This window comes from Labeo rohita, chromosome 17, assembly GCF_022985175.1.
Source record: "Labeo rohita strain BAU-BD-2019 chromosome 17, IGBB_LRoh.1.0, whole genome shotgun sequence".
Taxonomy (NCBI): domain Eukaryota; kingdom Metazoa; phylum Chordata; class Actinopteri; order Cypriniformes; family Cyprinidae; genus Labeo; species Labeo rohita.
Genome location: NC_066885.1, coordinates 7,245,518 through 7,268,733, shown reverse-complemented (window position 1 = coordinate 7,268,733; position 23,216 = coordinate 7,245,518). Strand labels below are relative to the sequence as shown.

At 29.5% G+C, this 23,216-nt stretch overlaps 1 protein-coding gene across 1 annotated transcript in view; it reads left to right on the top strand.

Annotated features, from left to right (window-relative positions):
• The window catches only part of smyd3 (SET and MYND domain containing 3), a 205,825-nt gene that overhangs the window by 128,430 nt on the left and 54,179 nt on the right, over positions 1–23,216 (top strand). Inside the window, exon 6 of the mRNA XM_051133022.1 lies at positions 22,184–22,251. Coding sequence (XP_050988979.1) covers positions 22,184–22,251 — 68 coding nt within the window. The remainder of the gene's footprint in view (positions 1–22,183; positions 22,252–23,216) is intronic.

The following is a 23,216-nucleotide window of genomic DNA, read 5'->3' as shown; positions in this document are numbered from 1 at the left end:
AGTCCCAAAAAATGAATTCTAATTTATATAAATGAGTAATGGCTAAAGCATTTTTTTTTTTTTGTATTTTGATAAATATACAATTATTTAATTGTCATATTTCATATGTTATTAATAATTGAATTTTATTTCAATTTAATTAAATGTAATTTTATATTTAATTATACTATATGTAAATTATATGTAAATTAAAAAATAATATTGTAAAATACTTTTTATTATTTATTTTACGTTTTGAATTTTATTTATTTTATTGTTAAAAAAAAAAAGTTGTGTTTTGGCAATACCCCTCCAATTATTGTATTACAGTAATGACAAAAAAATATTATTATTATTATTATTATTATTATTATTATTATTTCATTTGCATTACAGTAATATAAATTAGTATATTTAATAAAATATTTACATTTGGAGAATATAAATTATTTTATAAATTATTATTGTATTATGCCAATGAAAAGAAAAATTATACAAAAGTATACACTATATATACTGTATAGTAGTATATATAAATTACATTTTTTTGCAGTGTTAGAAAAAATTATTTTCAGAAGATCTCATGAGGATTGTCAAGAAAATGTATGGGTTTAATTTTGCCCCAAAATTTTTGTATTTTGATAAATACAGAATTATTTTAAATTAAATTCATGTTACTGATAATTTAATTTATTTATATGTAATTAAACATATTTGTAATTATATTATTATAATGCAAATAAAGATTATTATTATTGTAAAATACATTTTAATACATTTTGTTGTTTATTTTATTGTTTTTTATATATATTTTATTTAAAGTAATGACAATAAAATGTATTATTATTATTAATATGTATTTATTACTTTATTTATTTGTTTGTTTATTTATTCATTTAATTCGCATTAAAGTAATACAAAATAATATATTTAATAAAAGATCTGTATTTGGAGAATATAAATTATTATTTTAACTATTAGACTATAAAGTAACTATAAAGTAAGTAACTATAAAGTATTATTTTAGCTGTTATTTTATTATGCTAACGAAAAGAAAAATATACAAAAATATACACTATATATAGAATGTAGTAGTATATATACTACTGAATTAAATTTTTATTTTTGCAGTGTTATTAAAAAATTGTGTCTGGGCAATATAATTCCATTTAATGTATTACATATGTTATTTTAATATACATTATTACATTATTTATATTATTTAAAAGGTCTAAAAATAGACTAAAATATTATTTTAAAAAAATATATATTTTATGAAATATGACCTTCATGTTTCTTAATGATATTCATCCTAATGCTGCTTCAAAAGCCAAGACATTTAATTATAGATAATAAAAATAAAACGGTTTAAAAACATCAGTGTTAATCGAGTGATAATGAAATCAGACCTCTGCAAGTCAGCACGTCCTCTCTTCAGTCTCAAATCACTTCCAATCCCCTAAAGTTAATTTTCTTGTCTTGAATCCGTAATATCTTCTTGTTCACACATCACATTGCATTTTGATTATGAAGCCATTGAACAGCAATAGATAGAGACGTCCTAAAGCCCCTGCTGTCCCCGTATGACCTCTCACTTTCACCAAGTGATGACACTGATGAGACTTTTGGAGATGTAAGGTACCGTATGACCACTACTTCGCCTACTAGAATTGACAGGCTTCACACTGATAAGAGCAGAAAATTGTAGGCCAGTATGACACAACATACCGCCATGACAAGACCGCCGTCGGGTCAACAAGGCGTCCTGAGAGCCCATTTCACGGTCAGTCTGGACACATGACATCTCACTTTAGGATATTCAAATGCACATACATTATGAATGTAAAGGGATGTAGCGCGAAATTACGAGGTCAGCCCTGATTGGAGGTTAGACCATTTGACTTGAGGCCGAGCTGGAAGTGCCATCACAAATCACCATCAGAGACGTTCACGTGTTTCATGGAGCTTCTGGTGGATATTATATATTTAACAGACTCATTACTCTCTCTACACGCCCCGAGCTTCCTCAGACTTCATTGCGGGCGGAATGAAACATATTAAATGTTCGCGATTTAAAAACGGCTGATTCATATTGCATGCGCTTCGTCCCAGTCCTGCTCATCGGAGCTGATGTTCTTAAGTGTCTTTGGCTGTAATCTAAGAAGCTGTAAGTGGATCCCGGAGCCCTGCGGTCATTGATATGTCTGCGTGTGAGAGATAATGTTGTGGATTGATTTAATGCTCTCTCAGAACATGATGATTATGGATCATGACTCTCTCGTCGTGCATCGTTAAAAATTTTCAGAGCTCCACGTTGTGGTCTCGCCTCGTGGTGAGTGTATGTGCTGAATTTGTGGAGCTGTTCTGCTTCCAATGGATTCATATATAGTGCACATTAACAGATTTGGCATGTCAGACTCATCTAATCTCATTTTAATGTGTCAAATTGGATTTGTCTGTCATGTTCGCGTTAAGATGAGGTCACGTGACCGCATTAAATTCAATTTTTCGATTTTAGTTGATGCTTGTTAATCTGTTGTTCACTGTTACACCTTTCAATATATATAAACCGTGTTTTCCAGAAAATAAGTTGCATCTGACTATAAGTCACACAGGTCAAAATTGCAGTGTTAAGAAGAATAAAAATTACATTACATTTATTAATCATGCGTAATACCATACATTATTTTGCATGAATAAAATGAATAATATTAAATATAATACTATAAACATGTACTTTAATTCACTCCACATTAAATCATTAAAATATAAAGTATAAAACAATCAGAAATTATAGTGGTATTTATTATAAACAACATTTATTACAAACACCAACCTAAACAAATTTATATAATTCACTTTATTTATTAAATGTATTCATTTTTTATTTTAATTTATTTAATTGCATATTTTATCGCTTTGAAATAAGTCAAGGCATTTTGATAGTTAAAAAAAACAGGACTTTAAATCATGATTAAATTGTTATTTTATATTATGCTCTGCTTTAAATAACTGCAATAGCTTTAATTATTCTTCTTACAATTTATTAAATTATAATTATTTAAATGAAATGTAATTATTTAAGTATTAATTTTAAAATGTAAAATGTAATAAAAATGTAGTAAAAACATTTATAATAAATACATATAAAAAAATATTATATAATATAATATATATGTAAAAGATTGCATTGTGTGTTATAATTATATAATTGTGTGCATTATACTATAAACAAAAAGCTTGTGTAATTTTCTGAATCATATTTGCAAATAATATATGTTTTTTGCTTAAATTTAGGAAAAATATGTACATTTTATTCTCTGTAAAATATTACATTGTATAATTTTGAATCATTTAAGTATACTTTTTAAATGTAAAATGTAACAAAAATATAATTAAAACATTTATAATTAATAGTTACAAAATTAAGTATTTACAAAAAATACTTCCATTTTCCCAATAATATTTATATAAAAAATTGTATAATAATTAGAAAAAATAATCCTTTTTCTATGTAAAATATTACATTGTACAGTATAATGCATTATACTGTAAATAACTACTTAGAATAAATAATTTTCCAAATAATTTTTATATACAAATAATATATCATTTTTAATAATAATTAGGACAAATACATATTTTTTCTATGTAAAAGATTACATTGTAAAATAATTGTTTGATTTTTTAATTCTTGATTTTTTGATTTTGATGTGTAATTTTTAATTATTTGAGTAAAATGTCATAAAAATGTAATAAAACATCTGTTATAAATACTAAAAATGTTTATATAGTTTATATAAAATATTTTTTATAATAATTTGAAAAAATCTGTTTCTATGTAAAAAATTTCATTGTGCTTTATAATGCATTATTTGTGAATAAATATAATAAATACATTTCTGAATAATATTAGTATAAAAATATTGTCATTTTAATGATAATAATTAGGAAAAACATGTATCTTTTTTCTATATAAAATATTACATTGTATATATTTTTTTTATTATAAAAATAATATAAAGGCTTATAATAAATAATTTCCCAAATAACATTTATATACAAATAATATATAATTTTTGATAATAGTTAGGAAAAATATGTATGTTTTTTTCTATGTAAAAGATTACATTGTGCATTGTAAAGCATTATGCATTGTATACCGTATTTGCAGGCTATGCTGCTAAACTCAATCACACTTCAGCTTGCTAAAACATACTGTCAAATTTAGCTCCATTGTGCAGAATATTTATTCATGAATACGCAGTTCAGTTAAATATTTTATTGAGCAGCTAATTACACACTACGTGATGTTTTTAATGAGTCGCACAACGAGAACACGATTTAACATTTGAAAAACGCGAGTTTGCTCCCTGACTTCTCACTCCAATCTTTCTCTCTAATTGAGGACGCCTGCGTTAAGTCACGCTGTTTGTATACGGTCTAATTCCTCCTGCTTGTTTATTTTATGAAGTCTGTTCTGGCATCAGTCTGCAGTATTAAAAATGCTTTAAGCCACGTCTTCATAATACAAACGTCCCTTTCACAGCACGAGAAGCAAAACCGTATTAAACACGAGTCCACGGGGTCGTAAATAAGCCTCCTGTGAAGATGAGGTAGGCCAATAAATCTTAAAGTGCATGTTGGCAACCCGCGTGAAGTTTTATTCTTATTCTAAGCCTCGAAGACGCAAGGCAATTTCTCAGCGATCGTATTGGCTTTCTGTGATCTAGTATATAGTTAAGCAAGAATGTGGGGAGTTGTAAAATATATCCCAGCATCTTTGCATCAGGGGATAGCAGGAAATACGATTGGCGTCTGTTTTGAGTTTGAAGATATTGATGGTACACACCATGGATTCGTATGTGTTTATACACCATAAACTGTATGCATAGCGATATACTGTGTTTATTTACAAAGACTGGCTGTTTACTTCTAGCGTGCTGTAGATTTACATTAACTTCAGTAGACGCTGTTGGCGAGGTAATGATTTCCGTACTACTTGAAGTAGGACTTAAAATAACATGTTCTGTTGGAGCTCATTCAGTGTGTCTGTGTAGCTTTACCTCAGATATATAGTTTGGGTTGGATCTCATCCACTGGCATGTTTGAATAAAAAAAAAAGAAAAACAATATTTTTGGCAGGATATGGATATTTCCTTTTTCCACTCGCACCCTGCTGTGGATGTGATTTATTCCACAGACTTTTTGATTCCCATCATTGATAACACATGACTGACAGTGGCTCTTTATTTATGGTGCATGTATATTTACACACACACACACACACACACACACACACACAATTTGGGGTGGGGTGTCAGTAATTGGGAGGTGTAGACCAGGATGGCACAGATGGTGATGTGCAACAACATTCTGGAGGTTATTTCACCCACACTCAACATTTTAATGAGAGAGAGGACATAACATAGATTTGATATCATTACTGTTTTGTAGTAGTTTTGTTTTATTTTTATTTTGTTTTGTTTTGTTTTGTTTTGTTTTGTTTTGTTTTTTTATTTTATTTTATTTTATTTTATTTTATTTTATTTTATTTTATTTTATTTTATTTTATTTTATTTTATTTTATTTATTGTTTTTTAATTATTTTTAAGAAGAAAACTTACAGACGTATAAAGCTAATTATAATTACTATAGACTAACCTGAAACCTAACTTATGAAAATAAAAAATGCACTCACTCAGTTATGTATTTTTTTATTTTATTTTATTTTATTTTATTTTATTTTATTTTATTTTATTTTATTTTATTTTATTTTATTTATTTTATTTTACATTAGGTTAATTATAATTAACATTTGAAAGAAAAATGCACATTTGCATTTTATATGATTTATTTAAAGAGATTACATTATTTAGATTATGAATTAATTATACATTGTTTATTATTTGTATAAGTTATTTTATATGATTATTTTTACATAAAGCTACTTAAAATGACTATAGACTAACCTAAAACCTAACTTATGAAATAAAAAAATGCACTCACTCATTTATGTATTTATTTATTTGTAAATTATTAATTTTGTTTTTTTTACATGAAGCTAATTACTATAATAACACTTGAAAGAAAAATGCACTTTTTGCATTTTATATGATTTATTTATGATTATGAATTAATTATACATTGTTTATTATTTGTATATTAAGTTATTATTTTATATGATTATTTTTAATTAATTATATTATTTATTACTTGTATATTAAGATATTATTATTTTATATTTTTATTTTACATAAAGCTATTTAAATTGCTATAGACTAACCTGAAATCCAGTTTCTGAAATAAAAAATGTACTTGTTTATTTATTTATTTATTTATTTTACTATATAAATAGTTTATATTACATTATTTTTGTACATAAAGATAATTATAAATATGATTTATCTATATGATTTATTTAAATCGGTTATATAATTTATATTATTATTAATTATGTTATTTATTATTTGTGTGTTGTTATTATTTTATACTTTATTTTTAAATAAAGCTAATTAAAATTACTATAGGCTAACCTAAAATCTTCTGAAATAAAAAATGCATTTTTTTTTTCATATATACAACATTTCATTATTTTGTGCATAAAGCTAATTAACATTTGAAAGAAAATATTATTTAAAAGATTACATTATTTATATTATTAATTAATTATATATTATTTATTATTTGTATATTAAGTTTATTATTATTATTATTATGAAAGAAAAATGTAGTTATGTTTTGAATTTTTACAATGACTTATTTATTTATTACATTACTATATTAATTATTTGTTAAATATTTATAAAAAAAAGATTAATAATTAATATTATAATTATATATTAACAATAATAGAAGTCAGTGGGACATTCCTGTATCTGGTAATTCCTACATTATGGAGACTTTTTTTTGTCACCATGAGGAAAACATTTTATAAATCACACAGAATGAAGTATTTAAAAATCTGAAAATGCAGAAAGTGTTGTGTGAGGAGTAGAGGGGATAGAATATACAGTTTGTACAGTATAAAAATCATTAAGCCTGTGTGTGTGTGTGTGTGTGTGTGTGTGTACAACAATGTTGTGGTCTGATCTTGCAGTCATGGATCATCAGTTGACAGCAGACTGTGCAGTGATGTGCTGCTATCAGGTGAGACATACCTGAGCTGCTGCAGAGCGCAGAGATTACAGAACAACACCACAACAGCTCCCATAAACACAAAAAACACTTCTGTACAGAACACACAGCAGGCTTTCATGCCTTTGTTGTAGTTTAACAAATAGTTTCATAAGGCAATACTCAGTCCTTTTGCCTTTATATCACCCGACACAACCACGATTAGGAGCCAATGTTTCTGATTTACTGTTGGAGGACAAATACCACAAAACCAATTTCACAGATCTTCTCACAGTGCTGAAGGTCAGCAGGCGAGTGTAATGTGTTCATGTCTTGTATTTTTGTTGTTGTTTTTTTTGTTGTCTGTTTTTTTTCCATTACGGAGGGAGTTTGCTAGCGTCAACCTTTTTGCTTTCAGGGCTAAAATAAAATAACTTATTTTAACTTGATGTGCTAAAATAACTAACAATAAATGAGTAAAAACTATAAACAACATACAAATAAATACAAAAAAAAAAAAAAAAATCATGTAGTTTCCATTTCTCATTTTCACTTAAGGAGTTTTTTTATGGAGGGAATTTGCTAGTGTCAAAAAAATAAAATAAAATAAAATAAAATAAAATAAAATAAAATAAAATAATTTATCCATTTTCACTTATTTTAACTTGATGTGCTAAAATAACTAAAACTGAAATATAAATTAGTAAAAACTATAAACGACAAAAGCTAAAAAAAAAAAAAAAAATGACAAAAACACACAACAAAATTACTACAACTTTAACTAAAATTCACATGAATGTGGAAAACACAAAAATAAACTGTAAAATATTAAAATATTTTCACTTATTGAGTTTTTTAGTTGATTATGGAGGGAATTTGCTATTGTCAACCTTTTTGCTTCCAGGGCTCAAATAAAATAAAATAAAAAATGTTATCTAGTTTCCATTTCTTTTTTTCACTTATTTAAACTTGATGTGCTAAAATAACTAAAACTAAAATATAAATTAGTAAACAACAAAAGCTAACAAAAATGACAAAAACACAACAAAATTACTACAACTTTAACTAAAGTTAACATGAAAGTGGAAATCACAAAAATAAACTTTAAAATAATAAAATACAAAATTAAAATAACAAAAAATAGATAAATAATGTAATTTTCATTTTCTTTTTCTTTTTTTTTTGGTCGATTATGGAGGGAATTTGGTAGTGTCATGCATTTTGGTTCCAGAGCTAAACTAAACTAAACTAAACTAAAATAAACTTAAATAAAATAAAATAAAATAAAATAAAAATAGTTTCCATTTCTCATTTTCACTTATTTTAACTTGATGTGCTACACTGTAAAAAATGCCAGTGAATTTAACAGTAAAAAACTGTAAAAATGCTACAGTAAAAACATGTTAAATGGTTAACAGTAAAATACTGTAAAATTTACAGTGAATAACCATAAATTGACATTCCCAGAATTCCCTGTGTTACATTTTTTTAATTTGATGTTTTTTTGTTGTTGAAATAACTCTTTCTTCTTAGTTTTCACTTAGTTTTGTATAATAGGGTTGTATGTTACATCTAATGTTGTTAAATTAATGTTTATTGCATTATTTCAGTTTCATGTGTGTTACCATGATGGTGTTTAATGTTTGTGCGAATGACACCGTGCATCTTCTATATATGTTAATATTTAAAAGCTGTTTGCGATGAGCTTTGGTTCATCATGCGACTTTCTCATCACCACCTGCTTTTGGTGGTTATCAGTGTATTACAAAGGTACAAAACAGATTTCAGTACTTCAATAGGTTGGTAAATTAACATTATATCAGTTAATGAAATTACAGTATTTACCTGTAAATTTAAGTGAAAACCATAAAATGTTAAACGTTGCTACCGTAACTTTTACAGTAAAACTCTGGTAACCACAGCTGCCGGTTTTTTACCGTACATTTTATGGATTTTTTTTTACAGTGTAGAATAACTAAAACTGAAATATAAATGAGTAAAAACTATAAACAACAAAAGCTAACAAAAATGATGAAAACACACAACAAAATTACTACAACTTTAACTAAAACTAACATGAAAGCATAAAACACAAAAATAAACTCTAAACTATTAACAAAAAACAATGATAGTTTCTCAGTGATGTTAAGTTGATCACACGGTGACTGCAGAAGGAGTGTTTGTGGAAGAGATGCAGGTCCTGTCGCCATGGGCTACGGATGTCACACGCTCCCTCAGATGTCAGAGCAGACAGGTGGAGATGCCATCATGTGAAAACAGCCTGCTGTTACTCACTCTCTCTCACACTGAGACAAGCACACACACACTGATTCATCCTGCAAAATGTCCTGCCTTAGGAAATGAGTAGAAACTCTGATTATGTGTAAACGGCTCAAAAGGTGTTGCACTTTGAATGAAAAATATGCAAACAGTATATAGAGGCATATTCCAATTCTGAACAATAACATCCATTAATAAAATTACAAAGTTCCATTAACAAAATTAAGTTGTTTAAATCTTGGCTAATGTCAGTTTTTACCATCAAATTATTAAAATGACTTTGGAATAGGGAACATATTCACTATTAAATAAGTGTTTTTCCTTAATAAACTTCTAATTTGCTGCTTATTAATAGTTAGTAAGATAGTTGTTAAGTTTAGGTATTAAGTCGGGTTTAGAAATCTTGAACGTGGTCATAAAGAATAAGGCATTAATATATGCCTATAAATACTAACAATATATGTGCTAATAAGCAACTAGTTAGTATTGAGATTTGGAGCTTAAAATAAATTTTTACCAAAATATCTCCATTCGTAAGCTTTAGTTCTTAATTGTTATGATTCAATATCAAAGATTAATATTACAGGTTATTCAGATTTTTTTATATATATTTTTTTGAAATTAGTCTTCTTATGCCATTTAATTGAACATACAGTAAGACATGAATATTGTGAAATAATAGTACAATTTAAAAAAACTGTTTTCTATTTTAATATATTTTAAAATGTAATTTCTTCCTGTGATACAAAGCTGAATTTTCAGCATCATTACCTCAGTCTTTAGTGTTAAATGATCCTTCAGAAATCATTTTAATATGTTGATTTAATGCTCAGTTAGTGCTCAATTGGTGCTTAGTTATTAAAAATGGCTTTTATTATTATCAGTGTTGAAAACAGTTTTTTTAATAGAAAACAGTTCTTCTAAATTGTAATAATATTTCACAATATTAGTTTTTTATTTTGTTAAAATTATATGATTATTTAGTATACAGTATATCATGTATTATAACATAATTTATAATTTAATTATATTTTTAATTATATAAATCTCATTGTTCAGTTCATGCATTGATAAGAAGATTAATAATCATATTAATAATCATAATAATAATTGTATTCATGTATTAATTATATATAATATCAGTAATCATATTACATATTAATAATCATATATAATATTAATAATCATATTAATAATCATACAATATATGATTATTATATTTTTAATTATATAAATCTCATTGTTCAGTTCATGCATTGATAAGAAGATTAATAATCATACATAAAAATAAAGTAAAATAAAGATGTGACATATAGAAAAATAAATAAATGTTATATATGCATAAATTCAGTTTTAAATTGATCATAAAATTTGTGATGAATGCATCTTGGCATGTAGATATTAAGCTTTGTTCTAAAAGATACTAAATAACTTATCTACATCAATTTTCTAGTAAAATCATGGTAATATTTTACAATAAGGTTTCATTTGTAACATTAGTTAATGTATTAACTAACATGAACGAACAATACATTTACAGTATTACACTGTTTATTAATCTTTGTTAATGTTAGTTAATAAAGATACAGTCATTCATTCTTAGTTCATATTAGTTCACAATGCATTAATGTTAAACACAACTCTTGATTTTAATAATGCATTAGTAAATGCTGAAATGCTAAATGCTGTGGATATATTGTTCATACTTAGTTCATGTTAACTAATGTAGTTAACTAATTATAACTAATGAATCCAAAACTGAAATCATCACTGTATATATTAGCTCCCTCCCTTCATTCCAGGTTGTGCAATAAGAGGTCAAATCTTACTGTAGTGTTTTTCTGTATAGGCGACCCTCTCCTCATCTCCTTATTTTAGAAAGCTCAAATCCTCCCCTATGCAGACAGACCTTAAATGGTGTCTACAATCCGTCCAACCACCCAACCAACCTTTATTTATACCAGCAGGCACTGTGCCTGCTCCAAACCTACATTAACATTGTTGGCAGCTCGCCCTGTACTCCCAAAAGAGAGACCAGAAAATCACAGCTCCCCATAGTATTAGCACTCAGTAAATACTCGCTAATGGCCTGTTTTTTTTTTTTTTTTTCAAATGAGCCTTTAGTAATGAACACATCTCTCTCAGACTGCTTGCTCTTATTAAAGATGGACTCCTGGAGATACAGTACACGAGGGTGTACGACATCCAGGTCTGAACTGCAGATGTTGATGCTGTGCCCGAGTGCTTCTTCCAGCCGGAGGATCACGTCAGGAGAACAAAGATTTAGAAGAGCTTGATGCATCTAAACTAGCCGGCACTCCTCTTGCTGGTTTAATTGGTTGTTTTTCCAGCTTCCTTCCCTAGCCATTTAATAACAGTTGTGCTGCCTAATGGCCTGAGACTCACCACTGAGACTGAAAAGCCCTCGTACGAGCATAACCAGGTATGAACGTTGTTCTGCATTTAGATGAGGAGGCCGAAGAGGCATGCTGGGATGCAAAGACAAAGCCCTCCACAGGAAGTTCTGCAGTGCTGTGCAGGAAATCAATTGCAAGTGCATTCGCCTATTTGAATTAGCTTGTTACCAAGGATGTTACAGCGTATTCAGGACTAGGGAAGACAAAATATAGTAATGTTCAATCATTAATTTAAATATTAGAGGATGAATGTGTCCACAGTAGTGCGATATCGATTCTTAAATTTGAAGAATCGATTAGTTTAGCTGGTTTTCAGTTTATGACTGGTACATTGTAGTGCACCTCCCATCTAATAAAATCATAATAAGCTTTGTGCTTTGTTACTTTTGATTTGAAACTAAGTCTTAGATTTCAGATTCTGTTTATTTTATTATAGTATTCAAACAATAAATGTCGTTTTGGCGCTGTTTAATGTGGAGTGACTTATCGCTGTAGCGCCTCGGTTCAAGAGAAGCGACACATGAACTGATCACCTCCTCTGCTTTAACTAGTTTCAGCATGAAATAAACATGAATAAACATCCAAAGCTATGTTAAAAGTTTTTAAAGTCTCATGTAATCGCTCAATCAGTATTTCATGCAAAGACATCAATATAACAGCTTGTAAACAACGTCAGGTAACGTCTCATTTACCTAAAAAACACATTCGGTGACCATAAACTTGTTAGTCAGCTAGAAAACTGAAGTCTAGTTTGTTAACTATGTAGTTGTAACCTTATTCTTATAAAAACTTCATTAGGTGTAATTTAGGGTTTGTATACAAATCAGTTCATTTTAACCTTCAATATTATTATAATCCCAGCCCCAACTGACTCTCATGAATATTTGACAGCATTGGTCGAGAGATTTTTTTTTTTCTCCCCCTTGAGAAAATTTGTCATGTATTGTACCTAAAATATATTCAGAATATATCCAGCCATAAAATCTCTGATTTGAACATCTTGAAATTATTAATTTTTGTGTTAACACAATTTTTATGGTAACAGCGAAATTTGATTTGAAGATGTTTTGCTTTTAATGACAGTAAAATACTTAATAGTTTATCTGTATATTTGGTGAAACAAAACAAAGAAAGTGCATTAGGTAGCACTAAAAAGGGAAATTTGAATAGAAATGCTTGTAGAGTTTGCTAGCTATAACATGAAACTACTATTTTATTTTATTTTATTTTATTTTATTTTATTTTATTTTATTTTATTTTATTTTATTTTATTTTATTTTATTTTATTTTATTTTATTTTATTTTATTTTATTTTATTTTATTTTATTTGAAACACTTTACAATAAGGTGTCATTTGTTAACATTATTTAATGTATTACCTAACATGATTGAACAATGCATTTACTACACTATTTATTCATCTTTGTTAATGTTAATAAAAACACAGTTGTTCATTGTTTGTTCATGTTAGTTCATTAGTGCATTAACTAATGTTAACAAACACAACTTGTGATTTTAATAATGCATTAGTAAATGCTGAAATTAACATGAACTAAGATGAATAAATGCTATAGAAGTATTGTTCATTCTTACACTACCAGATTTTTAACGCTTTTTTTTGTAAGGATCATGTGACTGGAGTAATGATGCTAAAAATTCAGCTTTGAAATCACAGGAATAAATTACATTTTAAAATATATTCAGATAGAAAGCAGTTATTTTAAATAGTAAAAATGTTTCAGAATTGTACAGTTTTTGCTGTACTTTGGATCAAAAAATGCAGGCTTGGTGAGCAGAAGAAACTTCTTTAAAAACATAAAAAATCGTAAACATGGTTATTCAAGATTAGAAATGAATTTTATAATAATAAATATATATAATAATATTCTTGTTTAATCCTTATGAATAAACAGAAGACATGAACATTAGCTGATGTTTTATTGCCATAGCTGTCACTGTCTTTTGTTTTGTCTGGCTGGAATGCTCTATAGACCAATCATCATCCAGAACTCATCCTATCTATTTTATAATTCACTTTAGATAGGCCTTTAAGTTCTGAAAAAAGAGCTGATGTATCCCCTCATGACACAATTTAATTTTCTCCCAAGATTGTCTAAAGAAAAATTAGCCCAAGTCAGAAACCTAATGTCTCCCCAAAGGCTACAAATGTATAGATTTTTACCTCCGGTGGAAAGAGGAGACAGCCTTTGATTAAAGACATTCTCTCTGAGACCTGGCGCGTCAGATTCATCTGAAAAACACTCCTCACGACTCAGGTTTGTGAGCTGCGGCGAGACCCCTGGGCTGCATTGCAGATCTGAGGGGAGGGCCAGACAAGAGCAGAAACCTATTTATTATATTGAGTGGTGGAGGCTCCAAAGCCTCCTCAAAACCAGATATCCTCACCATCTCGCCTGCCATCGTGATGGAGCCACCTGCTTTGATCCCGGTAGAAAGCAGGTGCGTTGATGAGACGGAGTGGAGACGGTGGTGTTGTTGTAATGTAATTCAGTTGCTGGCCGTGGCTTTCTTCCTTTGTTTTTGCCTTTGTTTTCTGTTTTTGATGGGCAGCCCTTCAGTACATGTAAAACAGCCTTCGGACAAAGATGTGCACTGTTATATTTCCCAGGGAGCCTCTTTGTTTTTGATGAGCTCTGACAGAGTTCTGGTTGCTGTCCAGAGAGCGTTTGCGGTTTGGTTTTGAGTTGCGTGTCTTCTGGCGTGGCTGGCATTTTTTGGGCTGACAGTAACAGCCTTGTGCTTTCGTGTCAGCAAGCTCGGGTTTTGCAACTGAGCTATAACAGATCATAATACTCATTTAGTGCTCTTTCCGTCCTGGGAGACAAAGCCAGTGTGACAGATGTATGTACTGTTAAAAAGAAGTCTCTGCAAGGCTGCATTTATATAAAACAGTAATATTGTAAAATATTCTTTTTAGACAATTTAAAAGAACTATTTTCTATTTAAATATATTTATGTCATGAAATGCTGAATTGCCAGCATCATTACTTCAGTCTTCAGTGTCACATGATCCTTCAGAAATCATAATAATATGCTGATTTGATGCTTAAGAATCATTTCTTATAGGCATAATAACGTTGAAAACTTTTGCTTTTTCAATAGAAATTTCAAAATAGCATTTATTTGAAATTGAAACGTGATTTTTAATGAATTTGCAAGTTTATTTATACTTACTTAACTCTCATTTTTGATCAATTCAATGCAGCCTTGCTTAATAAAATTTTTTTCAAATGCCGAAATAAAATAAAAAATAGATCCCTTAACTCTACCCCCAAACCTAAACGTAACCATATTATACTGAATATAAAATGAATGTAAATTTAAATTTAATTTACTTTGTCTTCTGGGAAACTAAGTAACTTCTTAAGGGCAGTACTAAAAAATTAAAATTGATTTTTAGGCAAAATAAGAAAAATGTACACATCTACATTCTGTTCAAAAGTTTTCACCTCTGGTTCTTAATGCATTGCATTTCCTTATGGAAGCATCAGTGAGTGTTTGAACCTTTTGTAATAGTTGCATGTGAGTCTCTCAGTTGTCCTTAGCATGAAAAGATGGATCTCAAAATCATACAGTCATTGTTGGAAAGGGTTGAAATACACAAAAATGCTCAGAAATCGAAGAATCCCTCTTATTTTGATAAAATAAATAACATTTTGTGGATTCCTGCAAGGTGAATGTAAACTTTTGCTAATCGTACAAACCATATTTTCCGTACAAAAAAAGCATTCAGTGACCTGGGAACCATATAATGGGTTTATGTCAGGAAGAGGCCAAAATGTGAGTTATAGTGTATGATAAAAATCTTCTCATCACTTGTATCTCAATACTTGAAATATGGAGTTCTATAGAACACATTTTTGGTGCTTTTTTTTTGGATCATTTTGGAGCTTGAAGGGCCCTGATCACTGTATTCATTTCATGGAAAAATGCAGCATCAACATTCATAATTCCTCCAAATTCCTTGTGTTCCACAGAAGAAAGAAAATCATACAGGTTTGGAACAACATGAGGCCCAGAACTTCAATTTTTGGATGGATATTCCCCTTAAGATGGATAGAGACTGACTTTTTTTGGAGGGTTTTTAGTATATGTATGTGGAAGCTTTGCTCCGTTGTGTAGTTTTCAGGAATGTGAATAAACTGGGCTGTTTTGGGTTTTAACAGGGTTTTCCAGTGCAGATGTGAGCGGGTGCTATTGACCAATGACTTTCTAAATGTAAGATGTTTGCATTTTGCGATGTATATATCTGCCAAGTTATGGACATAACTTACATTTTTCTTTAGCAGTCACGTTATTTTAGTTCAAGTTTGCCTTTGTAAATGCAAGTGCACAAGAACTGAACTGAATGAACCTGAACTAGAGATGTTATTCATCAAAGAAACCTGAAAAAATTAAACTCAGCAGTTTATATATATATATATATATATATATATATATATATATATATTTATATATTTATATTTATATTTATATTTTATTTTATTTTTTGATCAGAATATTAGAATGATTTCTGAAGGATCATCTGACTGGAGTAATGATGCTAAAAATTCAGCTTTAAAATCACAGGAGTAAATTACATTTTAAAATATATTCAAATAGAAACCAGTTATTTTAAATAGTAAAAATATTTTTAAAAATAAAAATAAATATTTTCTTAAAAAAGTTTTTGCTGTACTTTGGATCAAATAAATGCAGGCTTGGTGAGCAGAAGAGAAGAAAAAACATTTAAAATCGTACTGTTCGAAAACTTTTAATTGGTACTGTGTTTAATCTTTCCAGTTAATTAATTCAATTATATGTACCGTACATTGGAGAGATGATATGCCATCAGTCCAAATAGGCAACAGCAGTTTTGAGAGAATTTGCTCCATCTGTATCAGTGCTGTTCCATAGTGCCCTCAAAACCCTGTCAGCGATCTTCTCCATTATAAGTTCAAAAACAACTTCCTTTACTCTGAGTGTGATGTTTTGCATGTGCAGATGGCGCATTCTGGCAGGAAATGTGGAGGAGTGATTCACACCATTGGTAACAGGTCTGTAGTACAGTTGGTGTGCATGATGTCAGTGCAGCACAGTGCTTTTGAGAAAATGAGCTCTGTAAAATATCTCCTTCAGGTATCAGATGTTAACTTCCAACACAGATGGTTGCTCTGATTTTACATGTTCAGTATAGTGTATATTGTATTATAAAGGGATGTGTTTATCTAAAAATATACATATAGCTCATGAAGGTGTCTCATGAAGATGCTGTGTTTTAAAGGAACACTCCACTTTTTTTTTTTTTTGTTTTCATTTTCCAACTCCCCTAGAGTTAAACAGTTGAGTTTTACTGTTTTCGAATCCATTCAGCCGATCTCTGGGTCTGGCGGTAGCACTTTTAGCATATCTTAGCATAGGTCATTGAATCCGATTAGACCGTTAGCATCTCGCTCAAAAATTACCAAGAAGTTTTGATACTTTTCCTATTTAAAACTTGACTCTTCTGTAGTTACATTGTGTACAAAGATGGATGGAAAATGAAAAGGTGCGATTTTCTAGGTTGATATGTCTAGGAACTATACTCTCTTTTCGGCGTATAGTTCCTGGCCATATCAGCCTAGATAATTGCACCTTTTCATTTTCCATCAGTTCTAGTATACAATGTAACTACAGAAGTGTCAAGTTTTAAATAGGAAAAATATTGTCATTATATATAGTCATTTTTGAGCCATCAGTTATCCACTTGAGAAAAGTTGAATAAGAAATTAAATAAATCAATGAAAATGGACATATTTAGTTTAATTTTTCCATTTCGTTGGCTATTACTGGAGGTGCAATCATTGACTTCCAGTAATAGACCAAAAGCTCCAATCTGGAAGTCTGTCATGCATAAAATTATTGTCCCCTGTGGCTTGCTCATCTATCCATCTATCCATCCATCCACTGTTCAAAAATCAATCCATCCATCCATCCATCCATTGTTCAAAAATTCATCCATCCACTCTTCAAAAATCCATCATCCAGCCATCCATCCATTTATTGTTCAAAAATCCATTTATCCATCCATTGTTCAAAAATCTATCAATTCATCCATCCATCCATCCATCATTCAAAAATCCATCCATTGTTCAAAACTCCATCCATTCATTGTTCAAAATCCATCCATCCATCCATCCATCCATCCATCCATCCACTGTTCAAAAATCCATCATCCATCATCCACTGTTCAAAAATCCATTCATCTATCCATCCACTGTTCAAAAATCTATCCATCCATCCATCGTTCAACAATCCATCCATTGTTCAAAACTCCATCCATCCATCCATTGTTCAAAAATCAACTATTCATCCATCCATCCATTGTTCAAAAATCCATCCATCCTTCATCCATTGTTTAAAAAATCCATTTATTCATCCATTGTTCAAAAATCCAACCATTCATCCATCCATCCATCATTCAAAAATCCATCTGTTGTTCAAAACTCCATCCATCCATTGTTAAAAATGTAACCATTCATCCATCCATCCATTGTTCAAAAATCTGTCCATCCATCAGCTGTTCAAAAATCCATCCATCCATTGTTTAAAAATCCTAAACTGAACTAAACTAAAAATCCATCCATCCACTGTTCAAAAATCCATTCATCCATCAGTTGTTAAAAAATCCATCAATCCATCCATCCATCCATCCATCCATCCACTGTTCATAAATCCATCCATCCATCCATCCATCCATCCATCTATCCATCCATTGTTCAAAAATCCATCCATCCATCCATTCATCGTTCAAAAATCCATCCATCCATCCATCCATCCATCCATCGTTCAAAAATCCATCCATCCATCCATCCATCCATCCATCCATCTATCCATCCATTGTTCAAAAATCCATCCATCCATTAAATCAAGAAAGTGATGCATATTTTGAATTACATTATTAAATGTAAAAAAGTAAATATGTAAAATATACAATTAATTAAATGTATAAATATACAAAATACAAAAAAAAAAAAACCCTTTACAGTAAGGTACATTAGTTAACATTGGTTATGTCCAAGCATGTCATGGGGGAAATGTATTTTAATTAAAATCATATCACAACATCACAGTCTTAATGGACATTAAAACAGGCATTGTTTTGATGCAAAATATAATATTTTATTTATTTATTTTCTAAAATTCAACCATTAAATACTTGCACAAAATTATTATTTTCTCTGTCTCTCTCTTTCCTCATTTTAGCATATACTGTATGTTTTGATATTTTACAATCTTTAATGTGGGTCTTTTGACCCGTCTTTGTTTGTCCTGCAGTACTTCTCTTTGCCCGAATTGCTCTTTTGAGAACTTCACCACTTGCCAAAGCAAATGCAAATGAATACAATGTCATTTTGTCAGTTTGTCAGTTTTTATGTTGCACAGAGGTCTTCTTACATTTACTTGGGCAGATGTTAACACTTTTTTCACATTCAGATCTGGATGGTTTCACAATGATTTATTTATCTCACATCGTCCATGTTTGTTTTTTGGTTCCTATTATAATTACGAGAGATCATTTTTCCTGCATTGCATGATTTTATTTCCAGAATTTAGAAAACAATACATGAGGCATATAACCAAAATAGGATGAGTGGACATTTCTGAACCGTGACTCTGTTTTTGTCTTTGGTTTTCAAACAAAGGCTAACTTTCATGCTTTTTTCCTGTATTGCATATGATGTTGATCAGATTAAATAAGCTATAATGACAGTATTAGATGATCCTGTCAAGATTCTTACAGAAGATTACAGAAGAAGATTACTTCCAGAATAAACACTTTGCATTCCAGGATTTTTCTCCATATAGTGGACTTCAATGGGAGCCGGTATGCTTTATACAGTATGCTTTAGCCCTGGATCCATTTCTCGATTGTGGAGTGCAGATACGTGGAGCGAGACGCCTCGAGACCTATACTGTATGCACACAAACACGCTCTTCAACCTGTCGTCAGCGAGTCCACGGCCAAGCAGTCGTTCAGTCACACCTTTTGAAACCCATCTCACGCTCCCCACATGAAAGACTCTGCAACGGCGCCACATGAGGAGCCGCCAGTCTCCCCAGCAGCTCCGCACATATATTAGCCATTAATTAGTTGGGCATGTGCCAGAAGTATGTTTTCAACGATAAATATAAGGGCAACATCAATGAAGACGCCTCTGTGGGTGTTTTCGCCTGTCAACCGTTTCATTTCTTTTATCTTGTGTGCGTGGTACTGTTTTTGGTTTATTTAAATCGATTCGCATCAGTCAGAGTTTGACGCTCTTCATTGGCGATGAGGTGATGTTTGCGCTCGATCGGGGCAAATTCTGGGTCAGTATGCCTGTGGTTATGACTATTATAATGCAGTCTCGAGAAATATTTCATTAGAAATGAAAGTGGGCTGAAGGTTTACTCACCCTCAGGCCATCCAAGATGTAGATGAGTTTGTTTCTTCATTGAAACAGATTTGGAGAAATTTTGCATTACATCACTTGCTCACCAATAGATCCTCTGCAGTGAATGGGTGCCGTCAGAAAGAGAGTCCAAACAGCTGATAAAAACATCACAGTAATCCACACCACTCCAGTCCATCAATTAATGCCTTAATCATTTATTCACCCTCATTAAATTTTAATGTGAATCTGAATATCTTCCCTATAGCTCTGTTTTTTAGTATTATTTTAAACTATTATGTAATTAAATATTTTGTATTAGTGTTTATCTTTATAGTTTCATATAAATTGTTTATGCTTATTAATTTTTAAATTAATTTTATTTTTAATTTAGTTTATGTGCTTTTGCCATTTTTATTATATTTTTTATAAATATTTCTATTTAGCTTCGTTTTCTATTTTTATTGATTTTAGTATTTTAACTTATTTTATTTTAGATAGTTGCCAAGGCAACCTTTCTAATTGTAATTAATTAATTTATTTTTGTTATTTCTATATTCAGTTTTCATGCCTTCAAACAATTTAATTTAATTTTAGTGTAAGTTTTAGTTTTGTTATATGCTTGTTGTGTTATATTAATTTGTTTTTTATTAATATTTCTATTTAACTTCATTTTTATTTTTATTGATTGATTTTAGTATTTTCACTCATTTTATTTTAGTTAGTTGCCAAGGCATAAATTATTTATTTTTGTTATTTTTATATTTAATTGTTAAGCTTTCAAATTGTTTTTAATTTTAAATTAAGTTTTAGTTATGTGCTTTTGTCCTTTTTTTATTAGTTTTTTTGTAAATACTTCTGTTTAGCTTCTTTTTTTATTTATTTTTTTATTTTAGTATTTATTTTGTTATTGCTATTTATTGTTTGCTTATTTAAGTTTTAGTGTTAGTAATTTTAGTACTTAAACTTGTTTTATTTAATTAATTAATTTATTTATTTTTAGGTTTTGGGTTAAGTTTTAAGTTATCTATTATTTAGATTAGATTTTTCTGATAATTAAACTTAATTAACAAAACCGATTTTTAATAGATTTAGTTTTAGAAAACATGTTGTTACACAATTCACATTCACTTTCATTTTATGGAAATGAACAGTGTAAACATCTCTTGTTTCCCAGAGAAGAAAGTAAGTTAAACAGGGATGAAATGAGGGTGAGTAAATCATGACAGTTTTTTTTTATTTATGGGTGAACTTTCCCTTTAAGAGTACAGACCTATTAAACTATGATTTATTTAAACATCCAGTGGCATCTGCGACCCCACAGCACAATCGATTGGGTTCATTTTTGGATGCGTTTTCTCAGTGTTAATAATTGATTGTTTTGTAATATTTCTCTCAGTGCCTGAAATCACACACTGTGTTGTCCGTGTCAACAACGCTCACACTGTCTATTTGTGAGTGTGTTCTGTTTGCTTTTCTCCTTCCGCACGTCACTCATGTATCCCGTGGAGCCCAATCTAAAAACCCGTCAGAATCGCCCAGTGCCATCCTCTCCTCTCTCATTTGGGGTTGCTGTGAGTCGTTATGGACGTGTTTGCCCCGTCTCTCCAGGAGATGGACTCTGTCCAGCTTGAACTCTGCAGCATAGCATCCCTGCAGCAATCAGACCGGACAAACACACACACACATCTCACTCAATGAGCCCCTCGTGCTCTTCCATGTGGGGATTGATAATGAACATCTGGGATCTGGTTGAAATCAGAACAACTTATTCCAGTCTGGTATCACCAAATCATGAGTTCATTTAGATTTGCATGAATGGTTTTTGGCAGGCTGCATAATTTCTGTCTCAGTGGGGGGAAAAAGACACAAATAGTCAAATTAACAACAGAGAACTAATGAGGTAAGGAGAATATCATGTTCTCAAAGAGATGCAGAGATGTCTGTCTTATGGCATTTTTTCATGTTTTCACACAGGTGACCTGCAACTGTTTCAGCATCAGTGATGGAGAGCTGCAGGACGTGGGTGTCGGACTTTACCCCAGGTGAGTGACATGATCGAGCGACATCCCAGCATGCTTTGCACTGAACATAGACTTGTTGTAGACATTACTAGTGCTAGCTGCTAAGAAAAGTGGTATTTTTCATACTCAGGGTTAGTTATCAAACAAAATGATTATATAATTATTAATTATCACATAAAATTAAGAATAATAAATTTTCTTGCCTACAATAAAAAAATAATTTCTCATAAAAAGCTATATATATATACATTATACATAAAATTAAGAAAAAAAAAAAATTAATATGTTCACAATATAATTCAATTATACCAGGTGAGTGACATGAGGGACATCCCAGCATCCCAAATTGTGGACATTATTATTAGTATTTACTAAGAAAAACATCACTGTTAATAGTGTTCATACTTAGAAATAAATAAATAAATAAATAAATAAATAAATAAATAAAAAGAATCATACAATTATTAACCAAATAAAATGATTCATTATTACATAAAATTACAAATTTGAAAAAGGTATTATATATAATAAAAAAATTGTACTTAAAATGAATTGAAATATATATATTACATTTATTTTAATTCATATAAAATTATATTAAAATTATTACATGAAAAAAAGTATTTAAAATGAAACTTATGTACTTAAAATGAAGTGAAATTCAAATGCATAAAATTACAATTAGTACATAAAAAGTAGTATTAAAAAATATTGCATATAATGCAAACTTAAGTTGTACTTAAAATGAATTAATGTTTTTATTTAAATATTTTGTATATAAAATTATATAAAAATTATTATATGAAATAAAAATGATTATACTTAAATGGATTGCATAAATTATGTGAGCAAAGTATTGCATGTAATGAAATTAAATTGTACTTAAAATGAAGTAATACATTAAATTATATATTAAATTATTTTTAATAATTATAAATAATAAAATAATTAAAATAAATTAAAACGATTAGGTACAATTATTAATA